The 21,570-nt window shown below is 62.3% G+C and overlaps 1 protein-coding gene across 1 annotated transcript in view; it reads right to left on the reverse strand.

Annotated features, from left to right (window-relative positions):
* PRDM16 (PR/SET domain 16) overlaps positions 1 to 21,570 on the reverse strand; it is a 201,852-nt gene that overhangs the window by 21,291 nt on the left and 158,991 nt on the right. Inside the window, exons 5-10 of the mRNA XM_039248308.1 lie at positions 18,217 to 18,219; positions 15,286 to 15,388; positions 9,107 to 9,320; positions 7,168 to 7,315; positions 6,608 to 6,761; positions 447 to 1,860 (exon numbers count right to left, since the gene is read on the reverse strand). Of these exons, the coding sequence (XP_039104239.1) occupies positions 447 to 1,860; positions 6,608 to 6,761; positions 7,168 to 7,315; positions 9,107 to 9,320; positions 15,286 to 15,388; positions 18,217 to 18,219 (2,036 nt within the window). The remainder of the gene's footprint in view (positions 1 to 446; positions 1,861 to 6,607; positions 6,762 to 7,167; positions 7,316 to 9,106; positions 9,321 to 15,285; positions 15,389 to 18,216; positions 18,220 to 21,570) is intronic.

Consider the following 21,570-nt stretch of genomic DNA (forward strand, 5'->3'; position numbering starts at 1 on the left):
CTCCCCTCCTCCTCTCCCCCCTCCCCCTCCTCCCCACCTCCCCTCCTCCTCTCCTCCTCCCCTCCTCCCCTCCCCTCCTCCCCCTCCTCCATGCCCCCTCCTTCTGCCCCCAGAGACCAGCGGCTCCTTCTCTGCTTTCCCCTGGGCCACAGGAACCCCAGCTGTGGCTCCGGGCTGTGGTAGGGGCCATGAGGGCGGCCTCGGGACTGGGAGCAGAGGGAGGGGCAGAGGAAGGAGCTCGGGTCTGAGTTTTGCAGGAGGCGCAGTTGGTCCGGAGAAGACGGCCGGAGACAGAGGGGGCCCCGGGTGGGGTCTGAGGGGAGGCTGGGGATCCCTGGGGCTGTCAGCGAAAGGGAGCCCCGTGCGTCCGGGAGACCCCGCCCAGACGCCCAGCCGGGTGGCGGCGGCCCCTCTGGGAGAGCAGGTGAAGGCGGGGATGTTAATACCTGTAGATGGGGTCCATGAAGAAGGGCGAGGGCTTGGCGTAGTGCAGGGAGGGCTGCTGGGGCAGCTGTGCCGGGCACGCCTTGGGCAGCCCCTCCGCGGCCCCCGGCTTTCGCTCCCCGTAGATGTGGTTCTTGCGGGGCTCCCGGCCCCCCCCGTTCTGGCTGGCGCGGACGCGGCTGCCGATGCTCAGGTCCAGCGGCTCCTCCCCGGACGCCGGCGCGGGGGGCGCCTTGGGCGCGGGCAGCACGGGCTTTGCCTCTTTTGGTTTGGTGGTGAGGTCGAAGGGGGACTCGGCGCTGGGGCCGCCCACCTTGAGGGCGTCCCGGGGCGACCGTGGCTCGGCTTTGACCAGCAAGTTGTGGGCGAGGGAGCGGTCGGCGAAGGGGCAGAGGGCCGGGGGGAAGTTGGGCAGGAACTGGAAGGGGAAGACGGAGGGGTAGGGCAGCGAGCCCAGCTTCTTCTCCTGCATGCCCACGAAGCCGGGCCCGAAGTACTTCTCCGCGATGGAGGCGATGGCCTTGATGGAGTCGCCCGCGGCGCCCGAGGCCGCCAGCAGCTGCTCGTCGGGCGGCGGGAAGAAGGCGTGCTGGGAGTAGAAGACGGGCACCTCGCCCACGCGGTCCGGGGCGCCCGGGGGGGCCGCGCCGCCCCCGCACTCGGGCTTGCCCTCTGCCGCCTTGCTCTCGGCCTTGGCCCTGTCCCGGTCGCTGTCCACATCACTGTCCAGGTCTGAGCCCGTGCCCGTGGTCGTGTCCAGGTCCGTCCCGGTCGTGGTGTTGACGTCCTCGAAGTCGCTGCCGTCGGACATGTCACTGCCCCGCGTCTTGAGCTTCTCAGCGTACGAGTCCTCCAGGCGGCGCTCGAACTTGTCCTCAGGCCCCGCGGCGGCCGTGGCGCCCTGGCCGCTGTTTCCCACGGCGGAGACGAGGGGCAGGGCCGGGTTCCCCAGGGGGCTGGGCAGCTTGGCGTCCTGGGTGTGGCTCAGCGGGCTCTTGAGCAGTGGCGTGGGAGGTAGCAGAGGTGGCCGGGGGTACAGAGACGGAGGGAAGATGCCCGGGAAGCCGGGGGCCAGCGCAGGGAAGGCGGGGGGCGCTGCGGAGAAGGGCAGGCTGCCCGGGTGCGGCCGGGACGGGAAGTACTCGTTGAAGCCCAGGCCGGTGTGGTTGAGGCTGGGCGGGGGCTTCGCCTTGTCCATCATGGGGCTGGGGGTGAGGGGCAGGCCCGGGGCGAAGATGCCGCCCGGCGGGTAATGGTTCTTGCCCTCGCAGAACCGCCGGTGCTTGTTGAGGGAGGAGGTAGTGCTGAACATTTGCCCGCAGTCCTTACACTTGATCTGCGTGCGGCAGTCGGCGTGCATGCGCTTGTGGCGGCACAGGTTGGAGAACTGTGTGTAGGATTTGTGGCAGACCTCACCTAAAACATCAGCACAAAGCAAAGACAAACAATATGAAATTACGGGGAAACCCTGTGGTGGAGGGGGCAGGGCCCCGGCGATCGCGAGCAGCCTGTGCTTGTGTGCGTTCACACACGTGTCTGCATGTGTGTATGTGTGCATGTATCTGTGGATACTAGTGCGCAAGCAAGTGTGAGCGCATGTGTGGGTGTGTGCATGTGTGTCTGCATGCATGTCTGCACGTGTGCGTGCGTCTGTGGGCACGTGTGCATGAGTGTGCATGCATGGTTGGGTGTGCACACATGTGTCTCTGCATGCTTGCATGTGTGCATGTATCTGTGGACATATGTGCATGAGTGCATGTGCATGAGTGTGCACATACGTATGTTTGCACATGTGCACAAGTGTGCACGCACGCACATTCTGCACACATTTGCACATGTGTGTGCATCCACGGGACCTGTGCATGAGTGTGCTTGCATGTGCACATGCGTGTGCCTGCACGCATGTTTGCACGTGTGCATGTATCTGTGCGTTCGTGTACATGAGTGTGCACAAGGGTGTACAATGCATGTCTGTGTGTGTACCCACACAAGTGTGCACACGTGTGTAGGCGTGTGCGGGCACCCTACCCTGGGGTGACCTGCAGTGACCAGCACACACTGGTGAGAAAGAACCACCTATGCCTTCCCACTTGGTCAAGTCTCAGGTGCCTCAACCTTCCCTGCTAGAAAATGGAGTAAATGTGCTGTTCGTGCCCTCCTCCCCGTGAGTGTGTGTGATGTGGGGGCCAAGTCTTATGAAATCGCTGCTGGGGGGTGAACCCCGGCGTGCCGACACACACACCTGTCTCAGCCCCCCCAGACCCTGGGGGTCCCACCCGCACCCCGTCCACCTCAGTGACGCCAGCCCCACCGCTAAGAGGAACCACCAGACTAACTCTCCTGCTCTCTGTCTGGGGGGAGAGGCCTCGGGGTGATGGGTCCACTCCGGGGTCCTTAGGCAGGGAGTCTGGGCTGGGAGCACGGCCCCTGGTGGCGTGTGGTCACCGACTGGGGATGGCGTGAAGGTGGGCAGGGGAAAGCAGCGCGAGCAGGGGCGTGTGGAGAGGCGCTGGCTCCGTGCTTGAGACTGAAGCCTCCCCAGAAGCCCCAGGCTCAGGCTGGTGGACACCGGCCTCCGCTCGCAGCAGGAGGGGGCGCTGCTGGCCAGAGTCAAACACCCGGACCCACAGGTCCTGGGGACCCCGGCTCCCCGTTTCTCCGAGAGCTGGTGAGTTGAGTGTTGTCACTGAATCACTAGCTTTTCTTTCTTTTCTTGTTTTTCTAACCAGAAAGGGAGGAGCACACACACACACTCACACCCTCACACCCTCACACACACACTCACACACACGTGTCTCTCTGCAGGACGATTGGCTTCCTAAAGGCAGTGTCAGCGGAAGCAATGAGTTCAGCCTGTGTCTTGTTCACACGAACCCTGGCTGCCTGGTGTCCCGCTCCCGCACGCGGGGCTCCGGCCCGGGATGGTCGCGTGCTTTCATCACAGTACCTATTTATATTAAAGGCCCTGCCTTCCTGGCCGCTGGCGTTGGCGGGGGGCGGGGGGTGTGGGGGGGGGTGGAGGGCGTTTTCAAGGCTGAAGGGGAAGAGCTCGGCCTCGTTGGATCAAATCTGCCCTTTTTGGGAGGTGGTTGATACAGAGGAGCTGGGCGGCGGAGACGGCCTATAAATATACTCAGGTCACCCACCCGGCCTCGGGGGAGCAAGGCCGTTCCTCAGCTGGGGCCTCACTGGCTGAACCAGTGACCGGTCGCTGAGCCCTGGCCAGGCTCGCCGGGGCCTTGTCACTGGCTGCAGCGAATCTGGGCTTGGGAACCGGCCTCGCACAGGCCCCCCACTGGGGCAGCACCCAGCAGGGACTCCTGGGCCAGCACCACGCCCGGTCGTGGGGGGTCCGGGCCCCTCGGCTCCCAGCACTCCGCTCACAAGGTGGAGCGTCTGGCAGGGACACTGGGGCTCCCGAGAGACGCTCCTGGGGGCCCTGGGCCTGCACTCCGGCAGCTGGCTCGGAGCCGGGGTGGCCTGCAGCGGACGTGAGCGGGGACCCCCCAGCCCTGCCGGGGTGCAGAGGGGCCCTGGCCACCACCGTGTCCTTTGCTTGTGGGATGTGTGCGTAGATGGGCTCACACACGACACTCTAGGGAAGGGCCTTTTCCAGAAAGTGCCCACAGGGAGACTGATGACCTGTGTGCCCGACACCTGCCCCCCAAACAGCCCAGCACGCACCTCAGCCCCCTGGGGCAAGAGGCGCCCCTGGGAAGCCACCCCCCCAGCCTGCGTGGTCAGTGAGGAAAGGGCTTCTGAGTACAGATCGGCGAGGGCCGTGTGTGCACCCAGGTGGTGCCCAGCAGGCGCACGCCGTCTGTGCACATCAGTGACCGCGCTGCCGTGAGCCCACACCCCTCCGGCAGCCCATCGTTCCTGACCAGAGTCACGTCGTCCGCACCCTCCTCACTTGTTCGTGGGTTCGCCCTTCCACGCCCAGCATGGTGGTGACCACGGGCCGAGGGCTGCCCCGCCATGGTTCGGAGGACGTGCCAAGCCGCACTTACGTGCAATTTCTGAAATTCGTGCCACCCTATCTGAACGACACGGGCATGCAGGCAACTGGCCATATTCAGTTTTCTCTTTCGCTGCCCCCTTCAGCCAATGGCCAGGACACCGAGGTGAGCGTGCGGCACAGACAAGGGGCCGAGGGGGCTCCAGGCCCTCGGCCAGCCAGGCTGCCCACGCGCTGCCCTCCCACACGCTGCCTGCCCTCCTGCTGCCCGCCCACACGGGGGTCTGTGCAGGTGGCGGAGGCCCGAGGTGCCCGCGACTTCTGTTATGAAATGCACTCCAAGGAGACTCCGTGGAGTCATCCCCATGCCCAGAAAGGCAGTAGCCTTTGAACCTACGCACAACTTCCTGTCTCTAAGCCCACGTCAAAACTCCAAGCTGCCACGTGATGCCCCACAGTGGGACTTCCTGGGACCCTCGTCCACAGAAAGCAGGACACACACCTCCAGACACCAAGTCACAGCCCCCAGCCCCCACTCTTCCTGACCCCTCGCAGAGGGAACCTCCGGTGCCCTGGGGCTCAGAGGTCTCCGTCCACCACCTGCAGTTGACTGGGGGAGCAGGGGGCCCAGGAAGGTGGGGGTCTGGGTCATTGCCAGCAGGGCAGCTGGAAACTGGGGCTGGGGACGCAGCAGGGGGAGGGCACAGCCCCAGCACAGGCCTGACCAGCCAGGCGGCCCTGGGTGTCCTGCACCAGAACAGCGTCGGTGCCCAACCCCAAGTCTTCAAGCTCCCGGAGTTACTCTTCCTCACCCTGGTGGTATGGTGTGGGGTCTGAGAGGCTCCGGCCCCCTGGCCCAGAGTCAAGGGCCAAGCCTGGGCTAGAATCCAGGCCCTGCGGTGTGGCCTTGAGCACCTGCTCCCCTACTGTCTGTAACTCTCAGTTTCCTTCTCTGCCAGTTGGAGATAGTGTGGCCCTGAAGGGTGCTATGAGATAGTGTGTGTGAGATGATACCCCGGGCAATCCCACATGGGTGGGGGTCCATGCAATTCTGGTGATGATGACTCTGCACAGCTCGTGTGGGTGATGACTGCACAGTTTGTGCGGGTGATGAGTGCACAGTTCCTGTGGGTAATGACTCTGTGCAGTTCCTGTGGATGATGAGTGCACAGTTTGTGTGGGTGATGAGTCCATAGTTCGTGTGGGTGATGAGTGCACAGTTCCTGTGGGTAATGACTCTGTGCAGTTCCTGTGGATGATGAGTGCACAGTTTGTGTGGGTGATGAGTCCATAGTTCGTGTGGGTGATGAGTGCACAGTTCCTGTGGGTAATGACTCTGTGCAGTTCCTGTGGATGATGAGTGCACAGTTTGTGTGGGTGATGAGTCCATAGTTCGTGTGGGTGATGAGTGCACAGTTCCTGTGGGTAATGACTCTGTGCAGTTCCTGTGGATGATGAGTGCACAGTTTGTGTGGGTGATGAGTCCATAGTTCGTGTGGGTGATGAGTGCACAGTTTGTGTGAGTGATGAGTGCACAGTTTGTGCGGGTGATGAGTGCACGGTTTGTGCGGGTGATGAGTGCACAGTTCATGTGTGTGACAAGTGCACGGTACATATGGGTGATGAGTGCACGGCTCATGTGGGTGATGAGTGCATGGTTCCTGTGGGTGATGAGTGCACGGTACGTATGGGTGATGAGTGCACAGTTCCTGCAGGTGATGGCTGCACAGTTTGTGCATTGACAGCTGCCACCCGCCACCCTGACAGTGCTGGGCACGCAGGCTGGGCTCCCTCAAGGCCGCCGTGGGGAGGAGAAAACTCAGTGAGCGTCCCTGGCATTTTCAGACCTCTCAGAGCTCAAGGTGTGAGCGCAGGGGAGAGTAGGGAGAGTCGGGGGTGTGTGTGTGGGGGGGGCACTGAACTTCCGGCCTCCCCTGAGGGCCCAGGAGTGCTGGAACGCTCCCTCCCCCTCCTCCCACCCACCTCTCACTGTAGGGAAGGGGCCACAGCAAGAGAGACCTCGGAGCAGAGTGTGAGCAGGGGCGACGAGCAGAGCAGTGCAATGGCGGGGCCAGGCCGGGGCCTGGGCTTCATGGGCAGGGGCTCTGAGCAGGCAGGCCCACCCGTCCCGTGGGAGCGCCCGGGGGTCTCGCGCCTGGCTGACCTCGAGGCCGCGGCAGGAGGCCAGGCTGGGGGGCCACTTACATATGAAAGGTTTGACGGTGCTGTGGATGTGCTTGTGCTGCTTGAGGCCCGAGGACGTGGCGAAGGTCTTGCCGCAGTCGGGGCAGGCGTGCGCCCGGGCGCCCACGTGCTGGGAGCGGATGTGCCGCTGCAGGTTGCTGGGGTCCGTGAACACCTGAGGGCGGACACCATGGCTTGCTGCCCCGTCGGCCTGGTTGCGGCCGCCGGTGGGGGCCTCACTGCTGCCCTGCCCCGCCCCCCTCACTGCTGCCCTGCCCCGCCCCCCTCGCCCCCTGCCCCCCACGCCCCGACCCGGCCGGGAGGGGTCTCTGCTGTAGCCGTGACACCGGATGGCCTGGGGTGAGCCGCCCAGCGTCCGCCAGGCTGTTCCTTCCGCAGTAATTGCTGGGGGGCTGCGGCCAGGAGGACACGCTGGCAGGTGGGGGGCCCCCTCCCCAGCCCGCGAGCTGCCGCCCTTCCTCCGCCCCGGTAAACGAGAGACCCAGAGGGCTTCGGGCGACTCCTCGGCGCTGCACACTCGCCTGCACTAGCGTGGGGGGCACGTGCGGGGCGCACGTTACCTTCACACAGTTTTCACATTCGAAGCGCTTGCCGCTGTCGTGGGACATCTGGTGGCGGATGAGGTTGGACTTCCAGTTGAAGGCCTTCGGACACTGGTCACACTTGTACTCCCGCTCCTCGGTGTGCACAACCATGTGCTGCTCCAGGCTGCACGCGGACGGGGGGCGGGGTCACCGGGGGAGGGGGGGCACCCACGCCCTGCTCGCCCCTGCCGCTGCCCCGCTCAGAGAGGAGAGTGAGCCCCGGGAAGGCAGGACGGGGCAGCAGGACGGAGGGGCACAGACGTCCCTCCCACATCACACGGGGAGGAAGCGGGGCCCGGATGGAGCTCAGACCTCGTCCAAGACCCCTCCTCCAGGCAGCCGGCGGCGGGGCGGGACCCCAGCTCACAACTCCTGGCTGCTCTTCAACATGATCTTAACCTTGAGGCTGACCTTGGGCCTCCGAAAAGGGGTGCAGAAACTTCCAACAGTGCCGTGGGCCCGGGGAAGCCCAAGGCCATGCCCAGCCTACCCACCTCACATGCCCCAAGGAGGGGGGCGGGGGGTGCGCAGGGTGCGAGGGGGGGGTTAAGTGGGGGGCGGGGAGGTATCTCCAAACCAGACGTGCTAAGGTGGGGAGGGCGCAGCTGCCGGGCCGGGGCGGCTGCGCTCGGATGCAGGAGCGGCTCCGGGCCCCCCTCTCGGGGGGACGTCCGGGCTGTCCTGTCCCAGGTGTGCCTGTTAATCTCCACGAGCCGGGCAGCAATACATCACGCCCGTTAATTACGGGGCCCAGCCATCCATTTACATCAGAAACGCTTGGTTCCCGAGCACTGGCAGATTGTATCTTTTTCCCTGTTGTTAATTGTGATTTATGTGTTTATGTAAAGAAAACACGGACCCTCTTGAGCTGCGCTTACCGCCCAGGGTCTCAGTTGGGATTTGCCCAAACGCTCATTTTCTTAGTCATCTGTTCAGGGTGGAGGGTTTCCCGCTCCCGGGGAGGCCACGATGGGACTGGCGTTTGGTTCCCGGCGGTACCACAGCCAGTGAGTGGCAGATGGGGCTTTCCTCTGCCTTAGCGAGGCTGTCCTGGCTGGAGTCTCAAAGGGCGGAGGAGGGGCCCACCTAGGACAGGTCTTCACGCTTCCCGGAGCGCTGGGACGGCACCCCCACCTCCGTCCTCATGAAGCCCAGAAGCTCGTCTTTCCCAGGAGGTTCCCAGGGGTCCTCAGGGCCCCCGCTTCCCAGGGGCAGGGCCAGCTCGTGCCTGCTCTAGTCTGACCACATCCGGCTGTCACAGAGCTGGCCTGGCACACCGTGCCCACGTCTGTGAAGCCTCCCAGGACAGGTGGGTTCCGTCCCTGGAGCAGAGCCCCAGCCCGGGTGGGGGGATAGGGGACCCCTGTGAGGCCCCTTGCAGGTCCCGCCCACCGTGTGAGAAGGAGCAGCGTGTGTGCAGAGGGTCGGGGTCACTCCGCGGATCCCTGGGCGAGGGGGTGCCATCCCGCTATCCTGGTCTTGGGCCTTCCTACAGAAGTGGCTTCAGGGCTTGGCGGGTCTGCCTGCGTCTCTGGCTCTCCTGGCGGCCTGTCCCCACGGCTCAGCCCTGCCTGCACAATGGCAGGGCCAGCGGCGCCCTCCCGGCCATGTGGACCTTCTAGGGGCGGAGGGCTCTGACCAGGGGTCAGAGCCAGGGGCACCGGTGGCCTGCGCCCACCAGCTCATGGGCCCACTCTGCGTAAGGCCGGATGAGGGGGCGGGGCACCTGTCCCCGAGGTGAGCCACAGGGAGGGGACCCTGGTCTCCCTGCGTCCCTGGAGCCCTGGGCTTGTCAGTGTGGACGGGGCTGAGGCTGAGGTCTCCCTCTTCCAGCTGCTTCGGCCGGCTGGGGAGGAGTGGGGGGCCGTGAAGGGGTGCGGGGGGGAGGGCGGGGCGGGGGGAGGGGCAGCCGCACCTGTACTTGTTGGGGAACATCTGCTCACAGTCCTTGCACTCGTGGGCCTGCTCGCCGCCCCCGCCGCCGAGCCCCTCTGGCTTGAGCTCCTCGCCCAGGCCCTCGTAGAGCGTGGCCCCCACGGAGCCGCACGCGTACTTCTTGTGGCGCCGCAGGTCCAGCTTGGACTGGAAGAGCTCGTCACAGGCGTCACAGCGGAACGTGGGCTCCCCCGCTGGGGACAGAGGAGGGGGAGTGCCAGCCGGGGCCCAGGCCCCAGGCCCAAGGGGGGTGTGGGGGGCCCGCGGGCTCTGCCTCCCACACCGGCCGCTCCCGCTCCTGCTTCCTTTCTGCCCTCATCCCGGACCGGGTGTGGCCGCCCCGGGGACCTGGGGACCTCGGGGACCCCGCGTCCGCATCATCAGAAATGCTGAGAAACACCGGGCCCCACCCGGCGTGGCAGGAGGCCACGGCGGGCTCGACAAGGCCCTGCACTTGGGAGCAGGGGGGAAGCCGGCCAAGTGCTTTGTTTATGAATTAGGGGGAAAAAGAAGACAGAGCTCTAATGCATATCATAAATTACTGTCGTCAAGGTCAAACAAATTAAAAGGGGGGCAGCTATTATTAAGTTTACGAGGCGGCATCCTGACCACCGTGCCAAGCTAAACAGTGCGCTCAAAGCTGTAAATTTCCCGGAGGAGACGTCCTCTGGGCCCGTCCCCAGGCGCGCGCCCCCCCCCAGGGCCACTGCTTGACAGTAGCTTCTCCCCAGATGGTGTCCCCTCCTCAACAGGACGCTTGCACTGAAAGCTGTTGCACAAATCGGAAAGTGTGCATGTGTGTGCATGCAGGAACGTGCGAATGCTCGTGTGCTTGTGCGCAGGCGTGCAGCTGTGTACGTGTGAGCCTGTGGGGGTGTGCACAGATGTGCAGCTGTGGGTGTTCGTGTGCCTGAACGTGTATATCTGAACATTCCACATCTGTGCACCTTCGTGTGAACGTGTAGGGATAATCATGCATCCACACTTGTTTGTGTTGGTGTGTGAGTGCACATGGGCTCCTGTGTGTGGCTACACATTGAAATGTGTGTGCTTGAGTGTGCTCACACACGAGTGTGCCTGGGCATTAGGGCACCTGTGCACGTGTGTGTGGTGTGTTAATGTGCGTGCTTGCTCTGCACGTGTGAATGTCTGGTTCTTGCACACATTTGTGTACACGGTTGGTATGTGTTATGCATGCTAAGTGTGACTGCTTGTGCATGTGTGTATATGTGAATGCATACATGTGTGTGAATATTCAGGTGTGTGTGCACTGTGTAAATGTGTGTGCAGTTGTACGTGTGTGAACACACGTGCATGTATTCATGTGTGAGCGTGGATGTGTTACATGGCTGTATTTCTGTGCACTTTTTCGTGTGTGTTTGTATGAACGTGTATGGGTAAACATGTATATGTGTGCGAGAGTGAACGTGTGTGTCTCTGTGTGTGCCCGTGACTGTGTGTTTGTGTGGACACGTGTGCCTGTGCATCCCTGTGCATGTGTGTGCAAGCATGTGCACGTGTGCAGAGCTCAGCCTGAGAAACCTGAGTGGAAAAGAGACCCAAGTGGTTGCCCCCGAGGGGTGTGGAAGCCAGGGAGGCAGGGAGATGGGGCACGCGCACAGGGCTTGCCTTCTCCCCCTCCCACATCAGAGAGACCACGGAAACGTCTCCAGGAGCTAAGGACAGGGTGGGGGGCTCTGCAGCCTGGGCAGGGCGTCAGGGGAGAGGGCTGGGGAGAGGGAGCCCCACCTGCTCACAACCAGAAACTTCCCTGAGCTTAACTGTGGAGGCACCACTCCGGGTGTGTGGTCACACCTGGCATCCCCCCGGTGGCACCGGGAGGACCCCCGTCCCCGACGTCCAAGGGCAGGCTCCGTGGGAGCTGGCTCTGAGGTGCCCCGGCTGAGGCCCCCCGGGCCTTGGACGACCGCTCAGATGCACCAGTGTGACTTCTGTTAACGTCTTTGCGTGGAGGTGGACATCTGGGTGACCGGGAAGGCTGCCGGGAGGGGCCCCGCGGACGGGCCGGGCAGGTTCCGGTGCCCGTTGGACGCACCGTCCAGGCATGCCCGCCTGCCCACCGGCCGGAGCCTGCTGTCAAGAAAGTGTGTGTTCGGAGCAATTGAACACAAGGGGGGAAGAGCGGCTCTCGCAGGGTCTGGGAGTCGAGTTACAGCACCCGGCCCTGCTCTGGCGGGAGCCTGGCGGGCCTCCCTGCGGGCCTCTGAGGCTTAGAAGGCTCCGCCCCAAACAGCTCCCCGAAGGGCCGCCCGGGGCTTGCGGCACCCACGTGGCGGGGCGGGGCAGGCAAGGCCAGAAGGTCCGCATCAACCACAGACCCGGGGCTGGAGGGGCAGGGAGGCGGCCGCACCAGTGCCCCTGGAGCGTGTCTGCAAACACAGTGGCCACCACACCCAGAGTTCCTGCAAGCGGCAGGCCGAGGAGCCCGTGGCCATCTGGAGCACGAACTCAGAGAAGATGTTAGAAGGAAACCCATCCAAGCACTGGGAGGGTCCCCGGGTGCCAGGGTGGCGTCGGGGAGGGTGCACATCCCAGAACAGTCTCGAGTGCGTGCCGTTCAGGGGACACGTGTGCCGGCGAAGCGCTGTGGACGGCGACGGGGGCCCGGGAGGTCTGGGAGCCCCCGCGCAGCAGGCGCTGCCCTAGGGTTTGCATGGTGTTCGCGGACCTAAGGCTCGTGTCCGTCCACGCGCTGCCAGGGGGAGACTATCTTCATCCCCGCTTTATAACTGGGAAACGGAGGCCGGGACAGACAGAAGGCCCAGCCCAGGGCACCCGGGGAGGGGGTGGCAGACCAGTGTAACCGGAGCCTCGGCCCCGGGCGGGGCCCGGGAAGCAGGGTGGCTGCGCGCAGGGCCCGGAAGGGCACCAAACGTGCCGTGCGAGCCGGGCGCCCGGGCACAGCCCGCAGGCCCTCCTCGTCTTACACACGTGGATTTCCTCTACATCTGAGGACCAAGAGCACCATTTCAGAACAGGGCCGGATGCGTGGACCCCACATAAACGGCCCCTGTGGGTTTGTTCTGACTTCCTGGGGCCCTCCCACCCGCCACCGGCACCACAAGTTAGAAATGCCAGTTTGTACTTGACTCTTTCTGGACCCAACCAGGAACGACCCCAGAAGTTTGAAATTTGAAAACAAAGACGAGAAGAAATGCCGACCCCACCCGCCCGTCGCACCAACCACCCTATTCTCTCTCTGTTGATCTGGAAGTTGGATTTAAAATGAAAATTCTGCCTGATTCTCACCCTGACGGCATTTGGGGACCTCCTGGAGGCCATGGAACTGACTGGAGACAAATGTCACCATCTTTCCCTGCCCCCTCATCCCTCCACGGACCCAAGTTTGCGCTGGTTGAAGGACAGAGACGGGGACGGACATGGCTAAGCCTCACCCCCCACACACCCCGTGCCGTGGTGTGGACAGGCATCCCTGCAGTTTCCACGCAGGTAAGGCTGGCACTGAACGCACACTCCTGGGGCACACTGGACGGGCTATGAAGGACGCACACAGCCCTAGTGGCTTCCAGGGCCCAGCACAGGGAATTCCACATGAAAAAAACACTAAGGAATATGTTACATTCTGGTTACATTGTGTTTGTGTTATATTGTATTATGTCATGTTCTCTTATATCATACTACACTTGTTATGTTATATTATATTATGTTATATTATATTATATTCCTCATACGCTTTTTACACACAATTCACTGCATCCTCTTGACTTCTTTTGAAGGAGGGGGATGTCAGCAATTTTAAGCCTTTCTCAAAAGAAAAGCATATTGGAATGGAAATGATTTTCTTTATTTTCTCCCAAGAGCAAGAAGCTTTCCTGAAAGAGAAATCTTTTCCTTCCGCACTGAAAGAGTAAAAACAAAATAAAAAGTCGCTGGAACTATGAATCTGGAAGTGGCTTCCCTGTGCTCCGAGTCCCTCCCAGGGAAACTGGAATTGCATTTCTTTACAAAGCCGAGGCTTCCAAAGAGCTTTCCGAGGCTCGGATCCACCGGACCGGCGCGCTCTGCCCCCAGCGGGCTGGCGAGGCGAACCGGGGCCTCCGCTTCCTCCGCGATGCCTAATCGTTGTCCCCGCCAAAGGCCCCTGCCCGCGACAGCAGCACAGAAAAATTGTGACTCAACGCTGAACCCCCTTCGTCTGAATCTGGCAGGGGCTCCGCGTGTTGCCCAAACCAAACTGGACCCAGGCCACAGCAGCCACGGGCGTGCGTGCCACATCAGCGCCCTGCCTGTCTATCTGAAGTTCCACCAGCAACTTTGCGTGGCAGGAATGTAACAGAAAAATAAATCGGTGCCTAATGGCTTCAGAGAGCCGAGGGGGACACAATTATGTGACATCTGCATGCTAATGTACCAGACCGGAGGCTCAAAAGCTCTGGAGAGTGCACTCCAAATTCCTGCCGTGATAAGGGGCCTCTGCGTTTAGCCGGGGCCGGGATAAAAGATTTTTTATGATAATTATCTTAGTGAGGAACGTTTTTGCATTTTCTTTCTGTGCGATTCCGAGTTTAGCTGGGGAGGGGGTGGCTGTTGGGGGGCAAGGGGGTGACCGTGACAGCAGAGAGTATGAAAAGTCAGATTATTTGATGCTAGACTATTATGTGTGGAAAGCAATTAGCCCACAAATGTTTGATGAATTATTAGGGAGATGTGGACTCGGCTTATTTTAAGATCAGGGGGCCCGGGGAGGAGCGGGGAAAGCAATCAAGGTTTTTAAAACCTTTCGGAAGAAAGAAGTTTCATTATACAAATGAAATTCCCTGGCCGGGTTCTCTCCTAAGGGAAGTGGGTTTATCTTTCCGAGTTCTCATGTGCTACCTGAGATCCATAGGTCTTTTCAACAATTATTTTAAGGAAAATGAGACCATCCCCTCACTACCCCAGACCTCAGCTATTTATTTTTCTTTTCTTGACGGCCTAATTAAAACCAAACTTTAGAAGTGCGTGCAGATAGGATCCGGCTCCGCGGCCACCGCCTCCGGAGCGGCAGCTCAGGGACACGGGCCGAGTGGAGGAAGGACCCTAACCGTCGGGCCAGGCTCGGGGATCCAAAGGGTAAATTAAGGCAGAGATCTCTGTGTTTGCTCTCGGCCCCGGCCCAAGCCACTCCCTCTCGTGACATTATTAGAGGAACTTGCGGTAAGAAGCGTTAATCATTAAGCCTCTCTGCCTTCAGAGGGGAGGGAAGGAGGGACAGGAAGGGGAAAAAACAGCCTCCCCCTGGCTCCGGCGTGAGCGGAATCACCAGCCCCGGCGAGAAGGGGAGGCTGCTCTGCCGCTCCCTCGCGGGGCTCGTTCAAGGGGAAGATGCCGCGAGCTCAGCAGCGGCACTCGGGGAGTTAAGGCACCGCTCGGCGGCCAACACAGCGTTCCTCGAACGGACTCAAACCCTGTTCCAGAATCCCAAGGAGAATGGCACGTTGCTGACAATGTGGACCAAGGAGTCTGCACGTCAGAAACCCCGGCCTGTTTGCGGCTGGGATTTTCTATCACCCTCTGCATGTACACAGTGCGCATGAAGGAGGAAGGGAAGCGTGCCCATGGGACGATCACCGTCGGGCGGCAGAGGACGGGAGGGCTGTTTCCGAGCTCAGCTGCCGACCACACGCCCCCTGGGGAGCCCCCAAGCCCGAAATTTTCCCTCTCGCCGAATCACTTTTCCCTTAACTTTTCTCTTGGACTTTCTGCTGTCAGCTGCAGACAGGCTTCGCTTCCAAAGACCCACACGCCGTCGCTGCCCTCGCTGCAACGAGCCTGAAACGTCTCGCGCGGCTGAACCCCACAGGGTGAAGGCTTCTGAGCCACAAAACTTTTTTTTTTTTTTTTAAAGTACCGGGGAGAGCAAACCACGCTGCTGCTGATAATATGTAGCACAGTTTTAGAAAACCCCTCAGGACACTTCCACGACAGCTACACGGCCACACGGCGCCCATTCGCTCATGCGGCCTGGAGCCCTGGCTGGGATTTGGTGTGTGGCTCAGACTGCCCCCGAGGGGAAGAGCCAGACGCTTTAGCTGAGAGGCTGTGAGGACGCTCTGGTCCCGCCGGCCCGGGGTCTGAGCGGCGGGCCCAGTCATGTGGCAGAAGTGAGGGGCGGCCTCGGGCGGGGGGGGGGCTTACCATCCAGACTGGGGGGCACCGTCCCCAGGGAGTAGGTGCCTTCCTTCACGTGCACCAGCAGCTCCTCCCCAGGCTCGATGTCCTTGATGACTTTATAATAAATCTAGATGGAAAGGCAGAGAGAAGGGTAAGTGTCCCCATCCTTGTCGCTCAGAGAGCCACGCTGTGCACACGGGGGCCACGCCGCTGGCTGCAGGGCCGGCCCGCTGGCCACTTGACCTGCCTGCTAATTGCCGCTAAGAGTCTCCCTTCTGGAACTTTGCAGAATATGCTCGAAAGTACGAGAGTCCCTTTTACTTTGTTTCATCGGGTGGCTGGAGGTCGGTAGAGGGGTCGCAGGATGAAATCAGTGAGGGTCGGCCCGGAAGGTCCCAGGCAGAGCGTGTCCCAGCGGGAAGCACCCGGGAGGCTGGAGCTCCTCCCCAGACGCAGGGCCTGGCTTGCGTCTCAGGCTCCTTTTCCCAGAGAGTACTCGGGTCGCCCGTTGTCGGTGGGGGTGGGGGTGCCGGGGTCTAGAGGGGGTCGAGAGTGAGTCTGGGTGTTCCGAAAGTGGTTGTGAACTCGGACAGAGGCTCTGTGGGCCGGGGCAGCAGGCTGTGAGCCTCGCGTGAGCGTGGGCACCGTCCGCAGGGAAGGCAGAGAGACACGTGTGTCTGCAGCAAGCTTGGTGCCTGGCAGCCACGGGGACCCAGCTGGGGGCACCCCTGAGCCCGGGGAGGGGTGCATGGGGCTCGGGGGCGATACCAAAGCTGGGAGCAGTGGGCTCCGAGGTCGAGGGGAGGAGAATTTGGGAATTCTAGCCTCTGGACAGCACCGCAGGGGCCAACGCGTCGCCTGAACAAGGGCCGGCTGCACTGGAGGTGTGGCCCAGACCTGGAAAACCCCAGCGGGGCCACGGGGCAGGGGCTGTTTGGGAGGGGACCCAGGGAGCAAACTGCAAAGGCTTGGGTGACGGTGGGAGGCAACCGGGGTCTTCCGAGCCTGGGAGTCCCCTCCCCTCTCTGGAGAGCAGTGACTCAGGTCCTCTGGTGGGGGGGGGGGGCACTGGCCTCTCACACGAGTGGGGCCGACACCAAGAGATCTTGCATCTCGATTCCAGAAATGTCAGACAGCCAGGCCTCTGCCCGCCACTCCAGCCCATGGGTATTTGGGTCTCTATCCAGGTAACAGTAACCAAAGTGCTTCCAGAAACCCGAAGACCTGGCTGCCCGACCGGCTGGGAGACCAGAGAAAGACCAAGACAATCCCATCCGCACCCGGAAACTCGCACCCCGGAGGTGTTCCCGCGCGGCCCCACGGAGGGCCTGGGCGTTAGGAGCCAGGCCAGGCTTCCCAGCAGTGGCCAGAAAGGGTTCAGGTGCCCAGGACTGAGCTGGGCACACGGCCTGCATGCGCCCCGCAACCCCCCCATCACCCCCAGGCCCTGGGAAACATCTGGAAGCCTGAGCTGTCCCCACTGCTCATGGGACCCCTTCCCCCCTCCACAGGCCACGTCCGTGTGGCCTCCTTCACGAGCCACTAGTCCTGGCAACAGCAGGGAACCCCGTGGCACCCGAAGTCCCCCCGTGTCCCCAGGGCCCGCCCGGATTTATCCCCGGGGCCCCGCACGGCAGAGCCGCACACCGTGCGTGTGTCCTGCGCAGCACAGGGCTCCTCCGCCGGGGCTCCTGCATCTTACCTGGCAGCGGCTGCCACAGGCATCACTGCCGGGATGACGCGGTTTTAAAATGGAGAATAGAAACTGGGCCCCAGTAAGTGTCGTAGCGAAGCCAGTTGTTAAGATCCCGTTTCTGTATTGTTTTATCTAAAAAATTACAGTGGCCAAATAATCATTGTTTTTAAAAAATCAGACGAGCCACTGGATTTCAAAAGGGGACCCAAAGTGCATGACACCCCAAGACAAAGCCGGGGGGCCCCGAGCGGCAGGCCGAGTCCCACACCGGCATCTGGGCTGTGAGCGAGTCGGTCCAGCAAGTGCGTGTAGTGCCAGCTGCGAGCTACAGACGCACAGGCCGGGCCCAGAGGGGGGTCCGCGGCCCGCTTCCCTCAGGCCCCGTTAGAGGGCAATGTGGGCCCGCCCGCCGCATCCCTCCCCGGTGGCCGCGTCCCTCCCGAGGCCCGCTCTGACCTGGCGTCCCTGCTCAGCGCGGCTCCTGGGGCCACATCCTGCCTCCGGCAGGGACTGCCGAGCTCCTGCTCAGGCCAGGCTGGCGGGGGCTGGGCGCAGCCCGCCTCCCCTCTCCGCCTCCCCGTCTGACCCCCTCAGAGGGCCACCCGGCCTCCTGGAACCCCCCACCCTCCTCACGCCCCTCTCTGAGCGCCGCTGGCTCTCCCGGGACCCCCCACCCCGGTGGCTCCTGAGGCCACTGGACCTCCTGGAATTCCCTACCCTCTCGCTCCAAGGCCACCTAGGTCCCCGCCCCCACACCCCTCCCCGCTCTGAGGGCTGCCCGGCCTCCTGGGACCCCGGGGGACCCCTCTCCAGCCCCGACGACGTGCACTCCCAGGCCCCTGCCTCCCCAGGGACTCCTCCTCCCCCGGCACAGCCCCGGAGGAGCTGAGGGAGGGTCTAGCGCACTTGGCCATGGGAGCAGATTTGTGCACAGCGGGTGCCCCCTCCCCAACCCCGGGGCGGCACCTGGCAGGGGTGTGAGCGCAGCACAGGAGAGCAGCCAGCGGCCCGCAGCCGTGGCCGCCTGGACTTTGAGCGGAAGACGGAATTAATTGCTATTAGTGCTAATCCAGGGCCCTGGTTAGGGCGGCGGCGGGGGTGGGGAGGGACAGGGGTGTCCCCAACCTGCCTCCACCTGGAAGGTGGGAGAGGAGGTGAACAGAAATCAGCACAAACTTTTCCAGCCTCAGCTGGTGCCGTTGCCAAGGGCACGGAGGCGTGAGGGGGACCCCGGGGCACAAAAGCCTGGTGTTTTTTACGACCTGTTCCCACTGGCACAAAGGCCTTATCAGCCAGCCGTTCCCGGTTCCCGGCTCCCGGTTGGTCCGCAGGCTGGGTTGGCTTCCCAGGACAAAGGCCGGCTTCAGTGGGACTGAGGCCTGGGCGGCTCCTGGCCTCTGGGGGCGTTACAAATTGCGCATTTATGGTGCCGACCAGGCCCCTTCCCCTTCCGCAGGGGCCTGAAATACATGATTCTGTAGCCCCTTGAAAATTCCTGAAGCGGCCGGCCAGCTCCCTTTCGCCGTGTGCCCCTCGGAGGCTAGATCAGCTTCAGACCGGGCGGGGGGCGGGGGGGGGCAGTGCGCAGTGTGGACAGGCTACGTGCTCGTTTTCCCGGGAGGGAGAGGGGTCTGCTCCTCCAGGAAAAAGAACCCTCTCCTCTGATGCCTCGTCAGCCGCGGGCAAAGGAAAAAGGTTTGTGTAAGTGACAGCACGGAAAACTCACGCCTTCTCAACAGCTGCAGCCCTGCGCCCCTGCAGCCCTGTCTCAGCGCTCTGGGGGTGCGGCTGGGGTCAGGCCCAGCTGGAATCTTCTCTCCGGTTTCAGGATCTGAGAGCTGGGGAAGCCACGACAGCTGAGTTCACGGGAGCCAATAAACGTCTGTTCGCAAACGGCTTTCAAAATACCGAAGCCAGACAGAGGTCTGAGGTTCGGTCCCTGTTTTAATGTGCCCCCCCTCCCCCCCGCCCTGTTCACAGGGCCGGCGGTGGCCCTGAGTGTGGGTCCTCTCCTCTGCCATCCCTCGCCGGACACAGGAGCGGGATCCTTGCAGGTGGATGGAGCTTGGGGACAAATAACCCCACGTTCCCAGCACAAGGCAGAGAAAGTGCCTGAGAAAAGTCGATTTCACACAGGCCAGGCTCATTCAGATGCTTCCGTGAAAACAGACGTGACTTCCCCCCAACATTCTTTAAGACAAAGAAATATTTCAAATTTAAAATAGTCCGTTTTAGACACTTTCTTGAGCTCCTTAAGTACTTTTTTAAAATATCAAATCAACTCAGGAGGATAATGCTATTTATGAATATGACGACTTAAGTTCTACGATTTTCATTCCTACTTAATCTTGGGGTTTTACAATTTAAATTACAAGAAACGACACCAGCGTTACACGGGGGTGGGGTGGCGGGGGGAGCGAGGAGGCAGCAGGCTCAGCCGGCTCTCCCCAGCCCGGAGCAAACAGGCTGCTCAAAAACGTGAAAGTGGTCAAGCGCATGGGCCCCCTTCCCCTCTTGGAGCAGTTTGAGAAGCTTTCAAGGAGTGTTTGGGTGAACTGGGCAACGTCTCTTTCAGGGTGCTCATCTTTAAAAGAAAAGCTCTCTCCGTCCTGGGTGTCGGCTTCATGCCGGATCTGTGAGGGCCTCTGCGAGGGCTTTTCACAGAAGAGGAGCACGCAGCCAGGGGAAGCGGGGTGGCCGGTCCGCCTCTGGCCTGGCCCGAGAGGGGACGCTGCTCCTTGGGACTCTCCTCTCTCAGGGACCCCCGAAGAGTGGCAGGGGGTCCGGTGCTGACTCTGGAAACACCTCTGTGTGTCCTCACTCCTCGCCGGTCCCCAAACAGTGGCTGTCTCTGTCTGGGAAAGGTGGTGGCCGCCGGAGCCCGGAGGCTGCCCGAGGGCTTGAGCACTTGGAGCTTAAAAAAACCACGCGGGCGCTGGGCGCCGCTGGGGCCTGGGGGGCCTGTCTGTGCCTTTTCAGAGCAGAGCAGGACCGCGGGGACAGCCCCTCCACAGGCAGACAATTCCTCCCCCTGCCCGAGAGAGGACACGGCCTGGCGAGCCTGGTGTTTGCCAGGCTCCTGTCTTCCCGCGCGCGGCTAAATCCGTTTGTGTCCGAGCCTCTCCAGTCGCCTGCGTTCCCTTCCGGCGGCACGAACGTGGGAAAAGTCCCGCACATCTATCTCTTCCTTCGTCGTACGTTTGGGATGCAGAGCGCATGTATCTGTCGCTGGCCCCCACCATTCTTCAGTGGCTTCTCCTGAGCAAGCATCCCGTCTGATCAGGAAGGACAGGGACGGACATTCTGACGAAGGACGGCAGCCGCGTTGGCGTGAGAGCTTGACTCGACGGGGTCGGCTTGCTCTGAGGAGGGTACCGCAGACTGCCACAGTTTCGGACTCAAATGAATTTGATATATATGCTAAGTCTTTTGTAAACTGGCCAAGAAACGCTGCAATGAATCGCCTGCGCTTCTCATTTCAAAGGGGGAAATTGTATCTAATTGTTTGAGAGCTCCCAATGAAACGGGCCAATCCATGTACAACGTTTAATTGAGAGCGTGGCAGGGGACAGCAGAGGCAGCAGGGCCCCCTGCCCGACGCCGTCCCGCGGGCTCCAGCCCCGGCGAACGGCGGCCGCGGCCGGGTCTGCGCTGAGGGCGAGGAAGCGAAAGCAAAGAGGACCTGCCTCGGCCCCGCGCCCGGCCCGGCCCGGCAGCACCAGGTTTTCATTAAAAGCGAAGCACTGGCTCTCGACACGGAGCTGCGTGGTTATCGGGCAGCTAATCTGCTAACGAAATGCCTTTCTTTAACCAGCTCGCCTGCTTCCTCTTTGGGGAGCCCAGGCCCCGGTGCCCGGGCTGACTGGCTACGCCCGGGAACGTGCTGGTGTTGCTGGGTTTTCCCCGCCGCCTGGGCGGCCCTGGGGGCCCAGCGCAGGCCCCGCGGGCTCTCCTCCGCGCGCCGGGGCGTCCGCAGCCCCCAAGTCGTGCTCCCCGACATCTGTGTGAGACCCCGGCACCGGGTCACGCCCTCCCCGGCCCCGCTGACCACTTGGCGTCGGCCACCGGCGTCCTTGCCCGGTCGAGGCGGGTGGGAACACGCCGTGAGAGGTCTCCGGGCCTCTCTGCTCCCTCCAGCGGGCGCGTTGCTTCGAAGCTCTTGTTTTTGTTCCTGACGTTAAAACAATTCCAGGGACAGGCCCCGTCTCCTGTGCTCTTAATTGCGGGAGAAAGAACCCCCCTGGGGTGAGCTGAGTGTCTCAGATTTTCCAAAAGGAAAAGCAGGGGCTGGTGGGCGGCAGGGAGGGGGCCCAGGTCGCCCGGGGCCGGGGGAGGGTCGTGCCACCCAGCGGGAGCTCCGCTGCCCGTGGGCTTCCCTTTGCCTTCCGTCTGTGCCAAGTGGGAAAGGTAAATGAAAGCACCGCAGAGTCTACGGCTGTGATCTGACCGCCCCCCAGACTCCCAGAGAAAGTCTCGGAGACCCGGGCCGTGGGTGGCGAACACTGTTCCCAGCAGCCCGGCCGCCCTAGAGCCTGCTTCGTCCCAGGGCCGCCTGAGGGCGCCACGCGGGCAGCCAGCCGCCCGTCACCAGACGGGGCTGAGTCCGGGAGGAA

This window comes from Hyaena hyaena, unplaced genomic scaffold, assembly GCF_003009895.1.
Source record: "Hyaena hyaena isolate Hyena2069 unplaced genomic scaffold, ASM300989v1 scaffold_308, whole genome shotgun sequence".
NCBI lineage: Eukaryota > Metazoa > Chordata > Mammalia > Carnivora > Hyaenidae > Hyaena > Hyaena hyaena.